Raw genomic sequence first — 22,029 nt, forward strand, 5'->3', positions numbered from 1 at the left:
GCACCCGCTGCTGCTAAGAATGCTTACAAAAAAGCATGTGATGCTAACCTCGAAGTAAGCTGTCTTATGCTTGCTTGTATGGAACCCAAGCTGTAGATGCCGTTCGAAACAAAGCATGAGGCGCACGATTTGATTGTGGCGCTTAGAGACATGTTCCAAACACAGGCCAGGACTGAAAGGTTCAATGTGTCTAAGGCCTTCGTGGAGAGCAAGCTAGCAGACCACACGTAATCAAGATGGTTGGTTACACTCAACGGTTGGAGAAGCTGGGCTTCCCACTGGGCCAAGAGTTGGCCACTGATTTCATTCTTTCGTCTCTTCCGCCTAGCTATGGGAACTTCATCTCGAACTACCATATGCATGGGACGGAGAAGGGTCTGAATGAGCTGTGTGGCATGCTTAAAACGGTAGAGGCTGACATCAAGAAAAGCACTAGTAGTAGCATGTGATGGCTATACAGAATAAGCCTAGCTTTAAGAAGAAGGGCAATTCTTGGAAGAAGAAGGGCAAGGCTGGAACGTCTAAGCCAAACCCAACGCCCAAGGTTAAAGCTGGACCTGGACCTGCTCCAGACAAAGAGTGTTTTTACTGTCATGAACTTGGTTACTGGAAGAGAAATTGCAAGCAGTACCTAGCCTCGTTGAAGAATGGCGGAAGTAAGAGTACTTCCACCTCAGGTACGCTTGTTGTTAATGTTATAGACAACATATTTCTCGCTGATACAATTATTAATTCTTGGGTATTTGATACCGGATCGGTTGCTCATATTTGCAATTCGATGCAGGGAATGATAAGAAGTAGAAGCGTGGAAAGAGGAGAAGTTGATTTCCGCGTGGGTAATAATGCAAGAGTTGTTGCGTTGACCATCGGGATGATGCAACTCCACCCCCCATCAGGATTTATTATAGAGTTGAATAATTGTTATTTCGTTCCTAGTTTAAGTCGAAACATTTTGTCTCCTTCATGCTTGATGAATGATGGTTATTCATTTGCGAGTGAAAACAATGGTTGTGTGATCTCTAAGAATGATATGTTTATGGCTTTTGCACCCATTGTGAATGGATTATTTGTTTTAAATCTTGATGGTTCACCTGTCTGTAACGTAAGTGCTAAAAGGCCTCAGCCTAATGATTTGAGTCCTAGTACTTCCACCTCAGGTACGCTTGTTATTAATGTTATAGACAACATATTTCTTGCTGATACAATTATTAATTCTTGGGTATTTGATACCGGATCGGTTGCTCATATTTGCAATTCGATACAGGGAATGATAAGAAGTAGAAGCGTGGAAAGAGGAGAAGTTGATTTCCGTGTGGGCAATAATGCAAGAGTTGTTGCGTTGACCGTCGGGACGATGCAACTCCACCTCCCGTCAGGATTTATTATGGAGTTGAATAATTGTTATTTTGTTCCTAGTTTAAGTCGAAAAATTTTGTCTCCTTAATGCTTGATGAAGGATGGTTATTCATTTGCGAGTGAAAACAATTGTTGTGTGATCTCTAAGAATGATATGTTTATGGCTTTTGCACCCATTGTGAATGGATTGTTTATTTTAAATGTTGATGGTTCACCTGTCTGTAACGTAAGTGCTAAAAGGCCTCGGCCTAATGATTTGAGTCCTACCTGCTTGTGGCACTATCATTTGGGTCATATAAGTGAAAAACGCATGAAGAAGCTCCATTCTGATGGACTTCTAGCTTCGTTTGATTTTTAATCATACGAGACAAGTGAGGCTTGCTTGCTAGGCAAGATGACCAAGACGCCTTTCACAGGTTTTCCTGAGAGAGCAGTAGACTTGTTGGAACTCATACATAGCGATGTATGCGGACCAATGAGCACGATGGCTAGAGAAGGATTCCAATACTTCATAACTTTCACTGATGATTTTAGTAGATATGGCTATGTCTACTTGATGAGGCACAAGTCTGAAACCTTTGAAAAGTTCAAGGAATTTCAGAATGAAGTTGAAAATCAGTGTGGTAAGAAAATTAAGGCCTTACAATCTGATCGTGGAGGCAAGTATTTGAGCCACGAGTTTAGCAATCATCTAAAGAGTTGCGGAATTATTCCACAACTTACGCCGCCTAGAACACCTCAGAGAAATGGTGTATCCGAGCGACGTAATCGAACTTTGTTAGACATGGTTTGATCAATGATGAGCCAGTCGGACCTACCGTTGTCATTTTAGGGATACGCTCTAGAAATAGCAGCTTTCACACTTAATAGGGTACCATCTAAATCCGTAGTTAAGACACCATATGAGATGTGGACTGGAAAGGTTCCCAGTTTGCCTTTTCTAAAGATTTTGGGGATGTGAAGTGTTTGTCAAGCGATTTCAGTCGGACAAGATCACACCCAAGTCGGATAAGTGCATTTTCGTGGGATATCCAAAAGAAACTTTGGGATATTATTTCTACAACCGGTCAGAGGGCAAAGTGTTTGTCACTCGGAACGGGGTTTTCCTAGAGAAAGAGTTTCTCAAAGGAGAAAAGAGTGGAAAGACAGTGCATCTTGAAGAAGAGTTCAAGATGAGCCGGTCGGGCAAGAATCAATGAGTGACGCTAAAGTAGCAGAACAAGTTGAGATACCCATGGCACCGCCACAACCACGAAGGTCGGCAAGGCTCCGCGAAATGCGGGAAATATTATTGTTGGACAATGATGAGCCTGCGACATATGCAGAAGCAATGATGGACCCAGACTCCAAAAAATGGCAGAGTGCCAAGCAATCCGAATTAGAGTTCATGGGAGACAATCAAGTTTGGAACTTGGTTGACCCGCCTGATGGTGTTAAAGCCATAGAGTGCAAGTGGATCTATAAGAAGAAAAAGGACATGGATGGAAATGTTCACATCTATAAAGCACGACTTGTCGCAAAAGGTTTTAGACAAGTTCAAGGAGTTGACTACGACGAGACCTTCTCGCCCGTAGTGATGCTTAAGTCCATTCGGATTATTCTAGCTATAGCTGCATATTTCGATTATGAGATATGATAGATGGATGTCAAGAGAGCTTTCCTGAATGGAACCTAGCTGAGGACGTGTATATGATACAGCCTGAGGTTTTTGTCGATCTGAAAAATGCTGGAAAGGTATGCAAGCTTCAGAGATCCATTTATGGATTGAAGCAAGCATCTACGAGTTGGAACATTCGTTTTGATGAAGTGGTCAAAGGGTTTGACTTCACTAAGAACGAAGAAGAATCTTGTGTTTACAAGAAGGTTAGTGGGAGCTCTGTAGTATTTCTAATCTTATATGTGGATGACATATTGCTGATTGGAAATAACATTCCTATGCTTGAGTCTGTAAAGACTTCACTGAAAAATAGTTTCTCGATGAAGAATTTAGGGGAAGCTTAAAAGATTCGTCTCGCAAAGTACAACAAAACTGTGCAATTAGTTTTTAATTTCATCTACATTTAGTACTCCATGCATGTACCGTAAGTTTGATGTGATGGGGAATCTTCTTTTTGCATAGTGTCAAAGTTGGAAGTTGGGTTGAAGTAAACAAGGGGTAGACTGGCTATCAAGTTGGGCACGGCAATGTCGCGCCGTGTTTCTAGTATTAGATTATTTATGATCCTAGAGTTATCGCAAGATAATCTTTTACCTTAATACTTCTTCCGTTATGTTTAGAAGGTGTGATATGACATGGCTCCCGTATTAAATATTATTTATTTTATCTTATATTATATTATTTATAGTTGTAAACTTATAATCATTGGATATTATATTTAATTACAAATCTGTGCCAAATTTATATTAAAAAATAAAAAATATTGAACAAATTATTAATTAAATATTGTTAGTTTGAATTTTGATACGCTTGATTAATGTTGTAATCATTAATGTAGCGACTACCATCAATCGTAATCCAGGAGGAAACAAACCCGGCTTAAAGAATGCTCTGTGGAAAATCGAGTCCACTACAGAGGAGTAACACGGACCCGCATGTATGTCCCTCGATCGCCAGCTGGGCCCCACAGGAAACCCTAAACCCACTTCTTCCGGAATCAAGCCAGCTCCGATCTCCCTCCCTGTCCGCCGCCCTCCCGGCCGCCGGCGCGATGAGGCGCTTCCTTGCCCACCTCCAGCGCCAATCCCACATCGTCCTCCATCCCCCAACTCGTAAACCCTCCCCAACCACCACCCTCCCCTTCCTCCTCCCCCGTCGCCTCCTCTCCGAAGACGCCTCTCCCCCTGCCGCAGCGCCGCCGCCGCCTCCGATTGCCGCCGACGTCCCGAACGCGGGTACTCTCTTCCCCGCACTTTTTGATCCAATCGGCGAAGGAAAACTGCGAAATCCAACTTCAAGGGACACTGATTTGCAATGTTTTCCGGACACGGACATGGCCTTTGTGATATAGAACTCGAAGTCTCCACGCCGCCCCTTGCACACCACCTGCTCGACTCAATGAGTCACCCGCGGGAACGCTCTTGCATGTGTATAGCATACAAACCAAATATTATGAATAAAATGTTCATGTTGACCTGATCGTACGATGCTTCTGATTGCAGAGTTGAAGAAGAGGTTAGAGACATACTATGGTGTGGATGAAGAGGCAGTGTTGCCATCTGTCACTGAGGCAGTTCTTGAGCGGAAGCTTGCTGATGTCCACAGTGAGACCGATGATGACCTTATTGAGGAGCTACGCAGTAAGCCGCTCCCTGAGGTCCGTGACCGGGATTTTGAGTCCGACTTTGAGGAGATGCATGATACTGATGAGGAGCTGAATGATCTCTACAATGCAAGTGAATATGTTGAGAAGAAGATCAAGAGCGATGAGTTCTTTAATATGGATGACACCAAGTGGGATGCTATGATCAAGGAGGCCACGAATAAGGGGCACCTCACTAACATGAAGGATTGTGAGGATATCCTCGAGGACATGCTCCACTGGGACAAGCTACTGCCTGGTAAGTTGGGCTGATGATCTTTCTCTCACTGATAGGAATACTATAAACCTTTAGCAAATGAAATAATTGATTATCTTGAACAGAAATTAGTGTATACAACATGGGAAGTAAAGGATGAGTCATGGTGATTTTCTACGAAGTATTGAGACAGCATAGATTGATTGCACCAATTGTTTCTGTAATTGTTATATTCTGAAGAATACCTTTTCAGTTATATAAATTAAATTCTGTTGGATGGTGCATTTCCTTTAAACCAGGAAATTTGGACAACATAAATGATTGGATATTATTTTAATGAGATCCATATGTTATCTTGTAATTTAGTTTGGGTTTTGAATTATTCTTAGACTGCTGGATATACAGTATAGAATATAGATGGGCTTGGCCATCTGAATTTCTTTGTAATTTAAACTACTTTGCGGTGAAAGTATACATTAAATAGCAATTTCCAGTTACTGTTTCTTGTGCTAATAGATGCAGCTCTGTTTCAAGAGGCAGATCTATTAATGTAACCTAAAGAAGTTTTGGACTTGCTCATTGGTGCATGATAATGTCAAAATTTTGTCTCAATATGCAACATTTCCTTGGTTTAACATGGCATTACTCTAGCCACCTGCAAAAGTACAAACACCTAGTCAGTGGTCACACTTAGGCATTAGGCGGAGCCTCACCACCTGCCTAGCGCCTAAACACTTTTTGGAAACATTGAGATGTAATGTAGCTGCAGCCAAATTTGAGAAATGTTACCCTAGAAGAGTACCGATGCTTCCTTTTGTTTCTTTTGACCTATTGAGTGTTTTTTATAACTAGCAAATATGCCCGTGCGTTGCTACGGGAAAGTCATATGTATATGTCATTATACTATAATGCTAAGCATGATTTAATAAAAGTGTCGCATATTATTTTAAAAGAGCAATCCACAACCATCTTATTTGCAAATGGCATAATTTTCATAAATGACTTCTTGTTGTTTCTTTTAAACAGCGAGAAAACAATACATTAGAATGCAAAGGATAGCATAATTTTGGAAAATTAATATCATTTGGTAAAATGGCTTCTCCTAATTTCTTTTAGAATAGATATAAGAGGTCAAATGCCCATTATGTCCCTATTTTTTCTCTCTTTTTTCTTTTATTTTAATTTCTTTTCCTTACTATTTTATCCTCTATTTTGTTTTTTTCTCCCATTTCTTTTCCTCTTTTTCCCTCCCTTATCCATGCTTGCTTGCCACTTATCCATTCGTTTCCTTCACCTGCCACCCATTCTCTCCTCGTCAAGTGGGGCTCCACTCCGGCTCAGCCATGTTGCTTCGCTCCTGCCCCACCGTGCTGCTCCCTGTCCTTGCCCTGCCTCGCCCCTCGCTCACTTTGCCTCGTTAAGCCACTTCCTTGCCACCGATTCGCTCCAACCCGGCTCACCAGCGCTTCCTCGACACAGCGCCATGTCCGCCGCTCTATGCTCCACCCCAAAATGGCATCCTCGTTGTCGGACCAGCATCCTCGCCATGGCCCCGCCCAGACGTGCCTAAGCCACATGCAACTCTGCCCGCCGCACCTCCAGCAGGTCTGCCACCATCTAACCCCAAGCTGGTGCCGCCACCAACACTGCGGCGAGCTAAGCGCACTGCTGCCCTGTCGCGCTGCGTCTCTGTTGCATCGACGCCGCTGCGCGCGCCGCCGTTCTTCACGGTGACCTTGGGCCACTACTACCCTTTCAGCTTGATTTTGTGGTTTGATTCTCTATTTTGTTCGTAATAGTTGATTTGCTTCCATTCTGTTCTATCTTAATTCGGATTCGTTGCAGATGGGCTCACTGACCACCTCATGGCTAGTGGAATTCGCGTGCCTGGTGGAGCTCCAGCAACGACTGGCAAGAGCCTCCCGTGCGAGTAGCTTGTGACCACTTCAAAGCGGCATCGAGCAAGTTGGCGGACCACCTCGTGGCCGGTGGAGCTCCCGCGCCGGCACCTCGTTTTTGTGTACATGGGTGTGTGGGGCAACAACTTGTGAGAACCGCCGGGGCGAGCGGCATGCAACGGCTTGTCGAGCGGCGAGCTACGAGGGATTCTTCTGGATGGGGACGTCCCAGCGCAGGTGATGCAAGCTCCGATAGAGAGCGTCAATGCCGCATCGGGTCTAGACCCCTCCGGTTACCGTTCCGATTTGGGTATGGATGCAGGCACGGGGCATGGATCATCGTGAAATTGGAGTTGGATTGGGCTTCAGTGAAGCTGGGATTCCATGTCCAACACGTACACGGAGATGGAACTTTCAACACAGGTGGGACCCATAACAAATCAAGGATTAGGCCCACCTGTCAATGAGATTAAGTTGGACCAAACAAAAAATTAAGGCAGAAACAATGCTTGCTTTAATAATATAATTATAATATACTAGCAATATGCCCGTGCGTTGCAACGGAAAAAAAAAATCCTTTAACCCATATGCAACGAAGCCAACTTCGCAATATGGCATTGCAATCACCATATATATGTTCTGATCCTTCCCATGCACTGCAATGGATCTCATCCTTGCAAAATATATGTAATCAAATGCATAATGTTCCTTCTTCATTAATAGCAATGAAAATTCACCTGAAAATGCAATGGAAGAAACAAAATAGTAATCAAATCCATAAAAAGTGACAATGATAAACTAAACTAAGAGTTAACCCACTCTTCGTATTTTCAGAGAAGTTCTAAGTTAAAATGCAATATATGTTACGCTCCAAAATAACAGACTTACGTACAGGAGCTGATCTCAGCTAAGAAAGCCCTCTAACTCAACAATAAGATAGAGCAGTCATGTCCGACGTAAACCTAACAGCTCTTGCTCCATTCTGTAAGCTTGATTCCTCAATTGTAGATTTCATTGTCTCGCAAGCAGATAGTCTAAAACACATCAGAGAGTTGGATGAACTTAGATACCAACTCGGCAAAACCCAATAAGTCATTAGTTATAATTCTAGAGAGGTCAAGTCTAATTGGAGTTTCTCTGTGATAGTCAATTAGTCAATTCTCTCGTGCACCACTAATTCAATTCGCATCTCTCTCTTCTCAGCTCGCTGCTGTCTGCGTTTCAGTCTTTTAGATAAAATGTACTATCAAATTCGATCCAAGAACAGCAGCTGCAGTTATTCTTGATTGAATCTTGGTGAGAGCAAGCCAGTAGCAGCTCCTATCTTTTCTAATCAGCAAGCACGAGCAGTCGAGCACCTACCTACTCATCTCTCAGCCCATCTCTCCAATTTCTTCTTTCTCTTCAATCCGCTGCAGGACAATCCAAGCATCAAATCCATCGGTGTCTCATCTCAATTTCTAGTTTTTGTCACCACTGAGCAGTGAGCACTAATTGAAGTCAAAATCCAGCAATCCCCATGGTCCTTTATGGCTCTGTTGCACGAGCGTTCCTCCAATGCATCCACCAGGGCTCAAGTCGCAGCTGCTTGGGGTGCCGCCACCGCTACTTGACATGCTATGAGCCACGGCGGCCGGAGCAGGCGCAGGCCGGCGCTGGGAGGGAGGGGAGGCCGGGACCATGGCCGCTGCCGCCGGAGTAGGCGCAGGTGGGCGCTGGGAGGGAGGGGAGGCTGGGACCATGGCCGCCGCCGCCGGAGTAGGCGCAGGTGGGCGCTAGGAGGAGGAGCAGGGAGCGCCGGCAGGGAGGAAGGGGAGGCCGCGACCATGGCCTGCCGCCACCGGAGTAGGCGCAGGTGGGCGCTGGGGGGAGTAGGGAGGCAAGACGCTAGGAGGTTGTGCAGGGAGGAGACGTGAATGGCAGGGCCGGCTACCAAGGTAGTCGGCGGCCACACGAAGGCGAGGGAGATGCAGTCGCGGATGGGCTAAGGGAGAGGAAGTATGGAACAGATCTTGCAAATAGATCACAGGCATCTTCCTGTACTATTATGTATTGTAGATCCAAGAATTTTTCGAGGGTAATCACGATAATCAACAATGTATAGATGCAGGAGACGTTAAGTGTTAATTGCAAGCAGTTGGAAGTTCATACGGATCTTAAAAAACATAGCTAGAATCAAATTGAGAATTTGAACTTTTAGCTAGGTGTGGACCAAATAATCAAGTCTATCACCATGAGCTAGTATGTTGGACTTGCTATTATAGAAGTTGGCATTTGTCCAGGTTGTACTTTGTGGCAACAAGCGTATGTTGTCAATAGAGTATGCATCTTTGACTGAAAGGTGTCCTTTCTTTTTGGTTTACATGCTATCTGATTTCTTTCCAGTAGGGATGCTATGGTACCATACAAACAGCCTAATTGTCTTTGTGTGCATGTTGAGTGTGTGAAATTCTTGGTTTTTTTTGCTCATACATGTAATACAGCTGTGTGCTAGTAATTATTTGAGTAGAATAACAACGCTCTATTTTATTCATTTTCCTTTACTGTAGTTATGTTACTTATATTTTTTTTTTCAAACTTCACATGTTAAATCCAGATGAGATTAAGCAAAAGGTGGAGGCCAAATTTAATGAGTTGGGAGACTTGTGCGAAAGGGGAGAGATGGAACCTGAGCAGGCATATGAATTATTCAAAGACTTTGAGGATAAGATGGTTGCTGAGTGCACCGAACTAATGGCAAAGGAGATGCCAACTGAAGCTGATGAACTTACTGAAACAGGAATTAAGAAAGTTGAGTTACATGATCCACCTGGCGAGGGACCTGTTCTAAGGTGGGAATCACGGATTGTGTTTGCTCCTAGTGGTGATGCATATCACCCCAAAAACAGAAAAGTCAAACTCAGTGTAACTGTGAAGGAATTGGGACTTTCACGACATGCTTGCCGTCGATTGCGTGAGATTGTTGGAAAGAGGTATAATTCTGGGAAAGATGAGCTCACAATAACCAGTGAAAGGTATGGTGGATTCCCTCTTTGCACATTCAAATTAAGATTATGAAATTATGTGATGCATGACATCCTTTACTAAAATTGCTAATGAAATGTTGCTCCTCTTATCCGTATTGGACCTTTTTTGTAGGACTAATACTACTGTGTGTTCATTGAATGGTGATGTTATTGTACACCCAAGAAATGTAGGATGTATCCTAATCTAGGTTGCAAAACGTTTGTCTAGAATCTAGATGATGTTTATAACTTATGACTGCACTTTCATTATCAAATCATCAAATGAAATGTGGAATTTTAGATTAACATATTCTCAAAGCATCAAATTTCCTTTGCTAGGTGAAATATTTCTATTCTGAAACTCTTTTGTTTTCTGGTGGCCATTTCAGACGCTTTAGTTGTCTTGGTATAATTAGAACTTGATGAGATTAGCATATATAACTTAGTACAACTTTATTCTTTTACTTGATACACTGGACAATTAGGATGGCCAAAAGTTGCGGACAACCAACAAAATTATTTAACCTGCTTGTTTAGTTTATGTATGCTTGTGTTTGTGTTTTTGTTGAAAATATGATGGATTTTGGTGAATATATAAGCATTTTAGTGGTTTCATGCTATGTCATCTTGTATTGCAAATTTTATCACATAGTATTTTAGTATCAATAGTAAAATGTGGTGTTGTTGCACTTGGTTGGCCACAATAAGGCTTAGGAAGGCTTCATGGTACATTCTTTCACCCGCTACAAAATTGTTCTCAGTCTTCAATCTCATTCTTTGTTTGGATCCATAAATGTCTAGGTGTGGATAGTGAGCTCCTATTAAGGATAAATGTGTGCATTTCTAAAGCTGCGCTATAAGCCTATAGTATTGTGGCTCTGCTTCATACTCATAAAAATATCTTGTTCTCCAGTATGACAGCCTTATCACTGCACTTTAATTACTTTGGCAGGTTTGAACATCGGGAGGAAAACAGAAAAGATTGCTTAAGGACACTATATACTCTCATAGAAGATGCAATGAAAGCCGACAAACTTGTTGAGGATGCCAGAAATGCTTATGTAAAAGGAAGACTTAAGACTAATCCTCAATTCATGGAACGTTTGAAGAGGAAGATGGAGAAATTGTGGGCAGCTGCATAAGGCATATTACGGAGCTCCTCAGTTGGAACAGTCCCCCTCTTTCCTTTCTACTGTTATACTCTCATTTTTACTGTTGACTATACCGCAAAGAGGGAAAAGAATATGTTGTTTGCATTTAGCTTTGCTGTCTTTATTTGCTTGGACTGTTGTGTAGGGGTATTCTTAGTTGAAACTATATTTTTCACTACATTTTTTGTGAACTTGCCATGCCCAAGCTGATCAGTTTGCACGAGAGCTTTCTGATATGACTAAATCATCTCGAATAACAAAGTCAAGAAACATTTTCAGTGTACACTTTTTTTGTTAGATTTCTGCTTCTCCCTAAATTGAAGATGCCTAATTTCTTTGGTTTGCAGAGGATAGTAACTACCCTAGTATAAAATTTGGTAGCCAGATGTCTGTATTCAACTTTTTTGATGATGTCACCGGTTTGAGGCGGGGTGGAATCTGATCTTAACCTTCTGATATGTATAATGGGTTATTCAAACGATAATTGGCTAAAGATCACTTCAGTCTCTACATTCTCTCTGCCAGTTTTCATATCATGTTAGCTACTTAGATTTTGTGGGGTAAATCAAACTAGTAATTTCCAGTTATTTTCTTCTCCCTTTTATTGTGAACATACCCAGGCAAAATAATCTAGCAAATTAAAGAATGCCTGTTGCCGCGGGCCACCATTCACTGTTGTTCTTGCATCATCGCAGCATGGTTTGAGATTTTTGTTGCTGGTGAGAACTAGAGTACGATGGCCGTAGTTGGTTCCACTTTTGTCAAAGCTGTGAGTACCGGGGGTTATTCAACTAGTTAGATGGGCCTGAGTTGGAAAGGATTTAACGCAAACATGGACTTAACCCAAACCTTCAAAAGTCCTAGAGTGATCCTTTTCTTCCAAATAAACCCTTAGGAGCCGTTTGGTTCGGACGATTTTGACCATAATCCGTTCACAGAGCTATCGGATACCGTTGTTTCTCGTTTGGTGAGAATCTTTCATACCAGATCGCACCATTAATCAATAACTACTTATACAACCACTCGTACCAGATCGCACCATTAATCAATAACTACTTATACAACCACGTTACTGCTCCTCACCTAGCATTATCCAATACCGCTCCGTGCCTCCACCTCGCCCTTCTCTCTCGCGACTTCCTCCCTCCCACGGCCACCGCCGCCGCAATCAACGACCACCGGTGATTCCAGCAGCTTTCGCACATCTCGCCGGCGCTCTCTCCCTTTCCTCTCCTCCCTCTCCCTCCTGCATCCCCTGCACCCAACCTTTTCCCAGACCCTATCATAATAAGCAGTTTGAACGAACATTTCCATCAAAGAAGTTTAGCAAAACCTAGTAAGTTGCAAACGCCTTGCACCAGCTGACCAGTTTCCTACTCCGTATTTGTAAAGCTACTGTGTCTCTTTGATCGAGCAAAGTAAACGTGCAGCCTATTAGTTAAACGCACACAAGTTTCAAGCCGCTGAGCTCATGAATACTGCCAGCTTGTACAGTTTGTAACCTTGCAAGTCGAAAGTGTTTCGCTCGAAGCCAATAGACCAACGCTTGCTCATCAATCATGAGCCAAAGGTCCGAAGAAACCCCTACCTGGACAACCAACAGAGGACTATTCACAAATCCAAAGATTGACATTAGTTGAAGAGAAATTTGTTTGTACGACCTCAAAAGAGTATGGCTTTATCGTTTAAAAAAAATAGTGCGGCTTTATCTCTAGGACACCGTTACGTTAGCTTTTAACTGTGAGACACTATGAATTTGTGATTATATCTGAAGCACGCTAGAGGAGAGGAAAAGGAAGGCCATCACATCCCTAGCTTCGTACCTTCTACTTTTTTAGGAAAATATTCAGTGCAAACTATCTCTGCGATGGAAACTTGAAAATCCTTTAAAAACATACTTAAAATTTTTCAAAAAATTTGAAATGATGCACATCCTAGTGCATCCGTATATGTACTTTGTGCAAGAGTTAAGACGGAAACATGTTTTTTGGAAATTCATACAAAAATGATGCATTTTTTGGCATGTGTATCATGAAATATGTCATTTTTATGATTTTTTCTAGATTGAGTTTGCATATCAATTTCTACAATAAAAGTACATATATGGATGCATTATGGATGCTCGTCGTTTCAGATTTTTTTAAATTTTTTTATATTTTCTATAGGAGTTTCATGTTTTCATCAAAAGAAGTGGTAGTTTAGGGGCATGCTTGCTACTGCTTGCATCTTCTTCGACGGCGGCTGCAGCTAGACTTCAGCAAAACAGGTTTGGCCCGACACTCATTTGGGCTGGACGTGACGTTGATTTTTGCAGCCAAAAAACTTGGGCCATCCCGAGCTTTGCTCGAATAATAAAATCAGTTATATTTGCATTGAAAAATGATAGGCTATCTGAGCCCACCCTGATTTTATTGGCCGGATTTTATACTTGAAAGAAACCGAGCTTTTTGCCGATCCGGCCTGAGGTTTCCTCAAATCTAGCTGGCTGCAGGTGTACACCCTAGTCACTCAAGTGAACGGCAGCACACAGCTCAGCTGCATACCAAAAGACCCTAAGCATTACCTTGTGATATTTCTTCCCCGTTCACCCTTTCCGGTTTCCCTTTTCCTTTTGGTGTTCGATGGCCTGTAATAGATATGATTGAATGTATGCTATTGCTAGCTGCAGTAGCTATTGTCCGGCTGGCTGCAGCTTATGTAGCGACTACTGGTTGACCGCATCATTTGAAAATATTATATTTTTCAAAGGAGATTCATGTTATTACACTTTTTTAGCTCAATCAGATTCTATAGGTATCAAATGATGCGATTTTGGCCCAACCTGAAGTCCAAACAAGGCTTATTGTAAACCTTACTGGAAAAGCCAATAAGCCCATATTAGCCGAGATTGAGCCCGAGCCGATCTTGTGCTAGCTCTTGTCCGGCTGCGGCTGGTTGCCAATAGCAGCCCCGGATCAAACCAGGCTGACACCTTCTTCCCCTTTGTAACCAATTTTTTATGCGTCCTCCGCCTGCAAGTTGCAGTTCTCAAAGCCCCCCATTCCAATCCCTTCTACTAAAATACTATTGCCGACTATAGAAATTGCATCCGCATTCCTGCCTTTACCCTTCCCACTCCTCGCCCATCCGCTCCTCCGTCAACTCCTCGGCGGCCGCCGCTGCCGCTGCCGCGTCCGCATCCGGTGTCCAGTCACTCTACCTCCTGGTCTTGCTCGGTATACCCTCTGATCACTACCCTACCACCAGTACTGGCTCTTGTTGTGGTTCAATTTGTGTGTGCATCTGATTTACTGGGGAGATCTGAGCGGGGGGATTCGGTGGAATGGCGTGGTTCTTGATTCATCTCTCCGGTGGCAGATCGGTGGGGCTGATTAGATGATTTTGGGTTTCGGGGGTTTTGTGCCGCTGGGGTTTCTTGTTTTTCCTTCCTCCCCTTTTGGGAAATGGGGTTTCTTGGCAGGGTTGGATGATTTGGAAGATGTGCTGATGTAGGATGGTTGTTTACTAGTTCCTGAAGTTCCAGTTGTTCATATCCTTGTTATTATCCGTTTTGTGATTCCTTCGTGTTCTAGAAAACATGAGCTTAGAAGACCACATTCAGGCCCTCACTAATCATGGCAGGGCAGTTGGCCCTGATGCAATAGCTGGGTCAATTGTTGCTCCTGCATTTTTAGCTAGTCATGTGTTGTATCAACCTTGTTTCAGTCATAGAAGCTTATTAATAATTCTGGTGATGAAGGTTTACAAGTGATCGATCATGTTATTTAGGTGCATCTTGATTGTTGCTTGCACTATCCTTACATTTCACCTCCTTTGGCTGACGCACACAAGTGTACTGCACACAGTATACGAACTTCTATGCCACTTTTTGAGTCGGAATGGTCCCCTTCAGCTGTAGTTGTAGTTAATTCCTTTGTTGTTTCACATGTTTGCATATTTAGTCACCCCTTAGTGTTTTGAATATTTTGCATAGAGTAGTAGAAATGTAAATGCTGATGTGCTGAAAATTTACAACCATATGTTTATTACTGTTGCCAGCAAAGCAATCTTGATTTACCAGGTTCTGTAGCATATATCAAATGATGATTGTATGTGCTAGAGGTTGACCATCATTTTTCAAAAGAAAAGAAAAGTTATGGGAAGGGTCCTTTTATTAAATACTGAACTAGATATTTCTCATAATGCAGAGTTCCCTGTTTATTGCATATTTGTCAACTGTACAGCCTGAAAATCATGTGCAAATTCCCATATTTTGTTTGTTAAGAATAACACATGAGTAGACATCCTTTAAGTCAATCAGAGGCTTTGTAGTTCCTTGATACTTAATTGATTTTCTTTAGGCTGTAGCTAAAATAATAAGATCAATCAGATGTGTTGCAGTTCCTTGATACTTGGTTGATTTTCTTTAGGCTGTAGCTATGTACCATATAAGTGCCTTTTGGCTTGAACCATTCAAGCAGTTTTATTTTTTCTTCAAGGCTGTGCAGTGGCTTTCTGCAACATATATGTCTTCCTCTTGCTCAAGAGCACCTAGCCACCACCAATAACTTACTGCTTGTGGTTGTGCTGGTCATTTATGCTTCAATGAAATCTGTGGAACGGTTCATTGCTTGATGTGGGGCAGAAATTGGAACTTTTCCATTAGGTTTATATCTTTTAGGCCACCACACTGTCAGGCCATACATATGCACTTGCTTTTGCTTTTTTCCTTGTTCTGTCCCACAATTTTCTCTGGGTGAATTATATTATTTGGCTGGAATGAAGAATGAACCTTGCCGAGCATATACCTTAAATGTTTTCACATTTTTTTCTCTAATTGATTTCACTTAGTTTAATTTTGTGCACTTAAAGGAACAATCGTTGCTTGGGACTGAAAGGCTATGTTGTTGTTGTAAAGGAACAATCGTTGTAGTATTCAGGACTGTCTCATCGTCGTTAATAGCTTACTTTTACCTATTTGAAACCATAATAGTTGGGTGACCGCTACAGTTATTGTAAATACCAATAGGAAAAGATCATCGCATGTTTTTTCTATTTCTTTCTTCCATTTTCTTTTACTTTGCATTCCACTCGTTAAAATCTAAGTATACGAAAGATTATTTTTTAAAGGTGGGATGTGAACTTTCTTCTTTTAATGTACAATAGCCAAATTGTTCATCAAAATATACTTTTGTTTGTCCTATTGAACCTCTTTCCTGCTGAAAGCCTGAAACTACTGTTAATTTTCACACATTTAGTATGTATTGTTGATTATAAGAACACACTGTATTTAAATTTGACGAGTTCCCAAGCTTTGAATAATGGGCTGGAGCTTACAATACAAACACCAGCATTTGGTTACAATCAGAAACAACTGCAGTGTATTAATCAACCTCCAATCGCTCACAACAAAAAGGTTAGCTAGTGATACTACGTAACATAGTTTTCATATGCACAATATACTAAAGCTAAAATTTGTGGCCTACAAATAATACGGTCGTCATTCTTCATGTATATTCATTTCTAGCAATCGGTCTCAGTGATTAGACATGGTCATGCTCCTCGGCAAGGGGTAATTTTGCCCTATCTCAACAATTTAAACTGTGCTATTTGACAAATAACTTAATCTTCAAAGTACAATTTTTGTTTGCTTTAACGTATCTATTATTACACTTCATTCAGGTGTATGTTTGGAGCCTTGTTTGGATCGTGGTATTTTTTCCCCCATAATCACATTCTTATAGTTAAGTGATTGCTGAGATGCTACCTCTGCTCCATTGTCTTATGTTTTTATGCTTGAATCTTCTGCAGAAAAAGGCACAAAATTATGGGGCATGACCATATGTCTCGCATAAAGGTAACTTGGTCTATTCATTAATTAAAAATATGTTCAGGTATATATCACAATATTCTCACTTTTTTGGTGCTTTATGTTTGAGTACAGATGCATATGGCAGAAGGTTCTCTTGTTGGTAAGTTTTCCATGCCTCAGTGACCCCTAAACCTATGACTTTGCAAGGGCACTTCGAATTTCAAGAAAAATGTTCTACTTTTGTTATGTTTCACTGATTTGGTCCGCAATCCACATTGCTGCTTCATGTGCAGCATTAGTTTATATGATTCTCCTCGAACTAGTCCTGACGTTAATTTGCTGACATGGTCTATTTTGCTTTCTTGGTTTGTTGTTGCTCAAAAGGTGTGTCCCGCACACGACCAAACCCACAGCAACACGCCTCTGCGTGCGTGCGCTAGGTACAGTGTGCCTAGGAGGCACTGCTGGCATGGTCTATGTGGGACCTACCTCTACATTTCGTGTGCTTGTGTTGGTTGATAGATATCTTTTCTCATGAATTCTGGAGCTAATATATGATATGTTGATATAACCAATTACTTTTATTTTGTGGTGTTCTGCTCAGCTTTTCTTTGTACACCATTTTCTTTCAATATTTATTTCTGCTGTATTTTATATATGTCTAATATATTGATTTCCTGCTTAAACAGACAGGAACCGTTGCCAGCAACCTGGTTGCAACGAGGTTGTTGATGGAAGGGTAATGTACTGCAAAGTTCACAGCGGGGAGCTGTTACGCCAACAGTACAGTCACCTCCAGAATGCACAGGGGAGCTCAGGTTTATTGGTGCCTTCTGTTAATGACAGCCCATTTAAGGGACCTGTTTCCAGTGCTGTGGCATGCACTGAGCAAGAAATACACATCAAGCATGAAGGGGATGATCGAGGTAAACTAAAGGATAGTTTTGGGAACACTCAGGGTCAGACTACGCAGTTGGTCTTCCGTGGGGCAGGGATGCTTTGTAAGCACGAAAACTGTAGCAAGCAAGCACAGGAGAACTCAATCTACTGCAAGTTACATAGTGGTGTTAGCAAAGGTTGCATGGTACGGGGCTGTACAAGAGGTGCACATGGAGGCACACCCTTATGCATTGGCCATGGAGGAGGGAAGCGGTGCATTATCCCTGGATGCCCAAACGCAGCATGTGGCCAAGGCCGTAGTGACCGCTGCGTAAGGCATGGTGGTGGCAAGAGATGCAAATTTGAAGGGTGTGCAAAGGGCGCACAAGGGAACACAGATTACTGCATCAGGCATGGTGGGGGAAGGCGTTGCAAATTCGAAGGATGTACAAAGAGTGCACAAGGGCGGACAGATTTCTGTATTAAGCATGGTGGGGGCAGCCGATGCAAGTTCCAAGGATGTGGTACGAGTGCGAAATGGGGAACAGATTTCTGTTCTGTTCACAGGAAGAGTCTATTGAGTGGTGACAATGCTATCCCTGAAGCTTTGCCGGCCTCTTCGGAAAAGCGACGCCGGGCCAAGAAACCCAAAAAGGCAGTCAAGCCTTCTGAACTTTCCCAGGAGAATGTCACCACAGCAGCTATTGCTGGTAGCAGCACACAACAGATGGGTGTTCTTCTCTTAGCTACCCCAGTTCCCAACCATGACATGCTAACTAAGGGTGTAACAGTGACGGCGCAAGCTGCAATAGCCCCCGCGCAGATAGTAGCGCCGCTGTCCATGAAATCACCAACACCATCTGGATCTGTTGCTTCAGCAGAGAGGGAGGCAGGCGTGTTGGGTCTGTAGAAATAATGTGGCGGTGCATAATTTGGGAAGCTTGCAGAAACCTTGCCAAACTAGTCCTCTGATTATTGCAATCGACTGAGAAACATCGAAACTTTAGGAGTTGTTCATATAACCGGTTCTCTACGCCAACTGACTCTAGTGATGTCCTGTGACTTTACCATTTGTCCTATGAATCTCTAGATGTTCTTGTGTATGTTCTCATGTGCCATGTAGCATGGAAACCGGTAAGCGGACCATTTAGAACTGTGCACAATAAGCAAGAATATTGCGTCATTGCCTAGTTTGTGTTGGTTGGACTCTCCGGGTGTAGAGGTTAACTTCTGCTTATGTGTTACTAGTGCTTGTGTGCTTGGAGTTGGATTAGATTGGATGTTAATTTGGTTAGTCAACTTTGAGTGTTCCGAGTTGTGTAGTGTTATCTGCTGCTCTCGTTTTCTGAAACATACTGTTCTGCTGCCCAGTTTGTAACATTGGAAGGCGGAGTGTATGTCGTCCAGAGCCGCTCTGCTCAAAGGAAGGCCTTGTTTCTTTCGTGGAAGAATTTTTTTTTTAAAATAGCTATTTTGGTTCATGAACTTTGTACCAAGGTTAAGTTGATCCTTTAACTTTCAGAATGGCTAATCTAATCCCTTAACTTTTGTTTTTATCAAACATGTCCTTGTGACGATACGAGGCTCCATATTAGTATGAAAAACTAATGCCAAAAAGTTATTTTTAACCTTGGCTCCTGCCCCCTCAATTTCCACTGTACCAAGATATGAGCATATACATGTTTACTAAGAGAGTATAAACATGTATATCATACCATGAGTATATGTGCACATGCCAAATTTAGAGTATGTGTACATTAATATATTAAGATGTGTATATCATGAACATTTTGCATATTAAAATTTAAAAGAATATAAGTACATACATTTTGTACATCAAAATTTAAATCGTATCAATACATGCATGATTTTAAAGAGTATGTGTATATATTTTTTTTAGAAACTATATTTTATATTAGTTAAAAATATATTGTTATGTATGTATCAAGGGAGTATGAGCATATACATATTTGACCTACTTAGGTAAAATAAATTTTTCACATTAGTCTCATACTAAAATATAGCATCGTATCAATACGAGGATGAGTTTGATCCGAAAATGAAAATGTGAAGCGTCCCCACATAAGCAGAGACTAAATGTGATCCAATTTATCAGTCCCAGGAGGCTAATAACACATTTATTCAACAGATAGTTCAGAAACCGTACAACTTCCGAAGGAGCGGGCGGGCAAGCCACACCCAAAGCAAGACTAAAGCGATAACAATACAAATTCAAGTTGCAGTCCAGTCGGACTCCGGGCTGCAATCGGAACTAAGCGTCAGCGGAAGCATCCTGCAAAAGGGCCAACACCGTAGGCAGCGTTGGGTGCAGACGCAACCTCCTACTCGAAGTCCTCGGCGACGAAGTCCGGATCCTCCTCTGAAGTAACAACACAAGGGTGAGTACAAAAGTACTCAGCAAGTCCAACCCCATCCACGGAGGGGGATACAACAAAATATGCATATGAATAATCAAGGAATAAGCTATGGTTTATTTGCAGTAAAGCTGGATTTTAGACACATGCAGGGTTTTATTTTAAAGAAGTTTCATGAAAACATTTTAGTAAACGATATATCAAGAGGGGTTGATCCTACACAAAGGATCCAAGTTTTATCGCTACCGGACTCCCCGTCCGCCGTAGCGCACAGCACACCTGCCGGACACTTCCAAAATTCCACACACCCACACACGCAGTAAAATACCAGTCATCCCCAAAAGCTAGTTGTGTGACCGAGCTGTAACTCGTCCAATGCCGTGGACACGGCTACCCGGATAGGTTTTAACTCTGCAGAGGTTGTACACTTTTCCCACAAGTAGGGTACCGTATCGCGATCACCTTAGTGACGGTACGGATCCTAACAAAGCCATTACCCACCTTAGCCAACACTGACTAGTCAACACGGAAGCACTCAAGGGGTTAGCAACCCATCCACGGGGCCGAAACCGGGACCTAAGTCACCAAGAGCTTAGTCCTTTTCCAAGGGTTCCCGTTGCTCACCAGCACACCTGAAGCCTAGCAGTTTAGCTAGTGGGGTTCATGCTAAGCCGTTGCCCATACAACGGTCGAGTGGTTGTACGATGATGGAATCAGGCAGGATGACACATCAACTGGGTCCTTAGTCATGACAAGATGGATATCTCCCACTCTGCTCAACCACTAAGGTACGAGCCCAACAACCCGGCATTTCCACACAAGAAACACCCATCCATCTCATCCACCACCTTTCTTTACACCAAAAAACCCAACTCCTCAGTTAAACATACTCACACATTTATTTTCCGAATAAACAGGTGTAGTCATGTTTGAATTTGGATAATGAGTTCCTAAGCATTCTAGCAGTATTTATCATCTAAACAGAGCAACTCATATTTAGAGATAAATATGGGACAACAAGGAATAATCATGAAAATCAAGGAGTGGCTATCCAACCATGTCTTGCGATAAAATAACATGAATTTTATAAAACAGGCCAATAGGTTGTGTCTGAAAAACTGGGTATTAAATATGCATCAAAGGGTGAGATTGGACTTGCCGTTCTCAAAGCCTTCCGGGAGCTCCTGCTCGCGGTACTGGTCCTCGGGCTCGGGCTCGCGGTCGAACTCCTCCTCACGCTCCTCCTCGGGTACTCCGCGATCTACGGCACACACAAACGAGCACACAATAAATAAAAAGGGAAAAAGGTTTTACCCGTTGAGCTCCGAACAGGAAATATGAACGGAAAATAGGTAGGACGGGTATTTTCATGAAATTTTGATATGCCTCGGCGGAAATATATGAGAGGAGGCCGTGGTCGAATTTGGGATTGATTGGAGGAAATTTGGCGCATGAAATGACGGGTTAAAGGAGTATTATGGGCTTTAAAACGAGGTTTAGGACTGAACCGCGAGAGCAGGGGCCTATATGTAATTATTTTTGGAATGGTGGGAGGACTTGTTCGCGAATCAGGGAAACTGGTGGGTTGGATCGCGAGGAGAGGGATTTACCCCTTCTTCTTCCTGGAGACAACAGGAGGTGGAGGAAGGGATGGCCGTCGGCGTTCTGGTGGTGGAAGTGGAGGAAGGCAAGGTGCTCGTGGTGAGGGTGTGGAGGAGCAAGGCTCGGCTCCCCCCTTTTATAGGCGGCGCACGGGCGGGCGAGGGCCGAGGCAATGATGGCGGCCTGACTTTTGGCCGGTGGCGTGCCGGGGTGGTGAAGCTCGTGGACGGCGTGGCGGCGTGGTCGACGAGGCCACAGGAGCGGTGACCGGCGACCGGCGACACGACGCGACGCACCGAGCCAAGCGCTAGACGCCAAGGCGCGAGCGGGCGTGGCACGGGCGACGTGACGCGGCGCGGGCGCGCGCGCGGGTGTGGGCGCGCGGCCCGACGCGGCGCGGCCCAGCGCGTGTGCGCGCCTCGGCTCGCGTGCCGGCGTGGGTGGGAGCGCCAGGCG

General features: G+C 43.0%; 2 protein-coding genes across 3 annotated transcripts; both read left to right on the forward strand.

The window, feature by feature from the left end:
* The first annotated feature begins 3,970 nt into the window (after positions 1 to 3,970).
* LOC101772323 lies at positions 3,971 to 11,209 on the forward strand. Its single transcript, XM_004952332.4, has 4 exons — positions 3,971 to 4,248; positions 4,516 to 4,914; positions 9,367 to 9,784; positions 10,728 to 11,209. Exons 1-4 carry the CDS (start codon positions 4,065 to 4,067, stop codon positions 10,915 to 10,917), a joined length of 1,191 nt encoding a protein of 396 aa, XP_004952389.1. The 5' UTR covers positions 3,971 to 4,064; the 3' UTR covers positions 10,918 to 11,209.
* Positions 11,210 to 13,898: 2,689 nt separating this feature from the next.
* On the forward strand, positions 13,899 to 19,044 carry LOC101772729. 2 transcript variants are annotated; one of them, XM_004952334.3, is made up of 5 exons: positions 13,899 to 14,141; positions 16,588 to 16,617; positions 16,717 to 16,762; positions 16,850 to 16,877; positions 17,407 to 19,044. In XM_004952334.3, exons 3-5 carry the CDS (start codon positions 16,733 to 16,735, stop codon positions 18,504 to 18,506), a joined length of 1,158 nt encoding a protein of 385 aa, XP_004952391.1. In that variant the 5' UTR covers positions 13,899 to 14,141; positions 16,588 to 16,617; positions 16,717 to 16,732; the 3' UTR covers positions 18,507 to 19,044. The 2 variants fall into 2 exon arrangements, with proteins under 2 accessions (XP_004952391.1, XP_004952390.1); XM_004952333.3 differs by lacking the exon at positions 16,588 to 16,617.
* Positions 19,045 to 22,029: the final 2,985 nt, after the last annotated feature.

Source organism: Setaria italica, chromosome I (genome assembly GCF_000263155.2).
Source record: "Setaria italica strain Yugu1 chromosome I, Setaria_italica_v2.0, whole genome shotgun sequence".
NCBI classification, from domain to species: Eukaryota; Viridiplantae; Streptophyta; class Magnoliopsida; order Poales; family Poaceae; genus Setaria; species Setaria italica.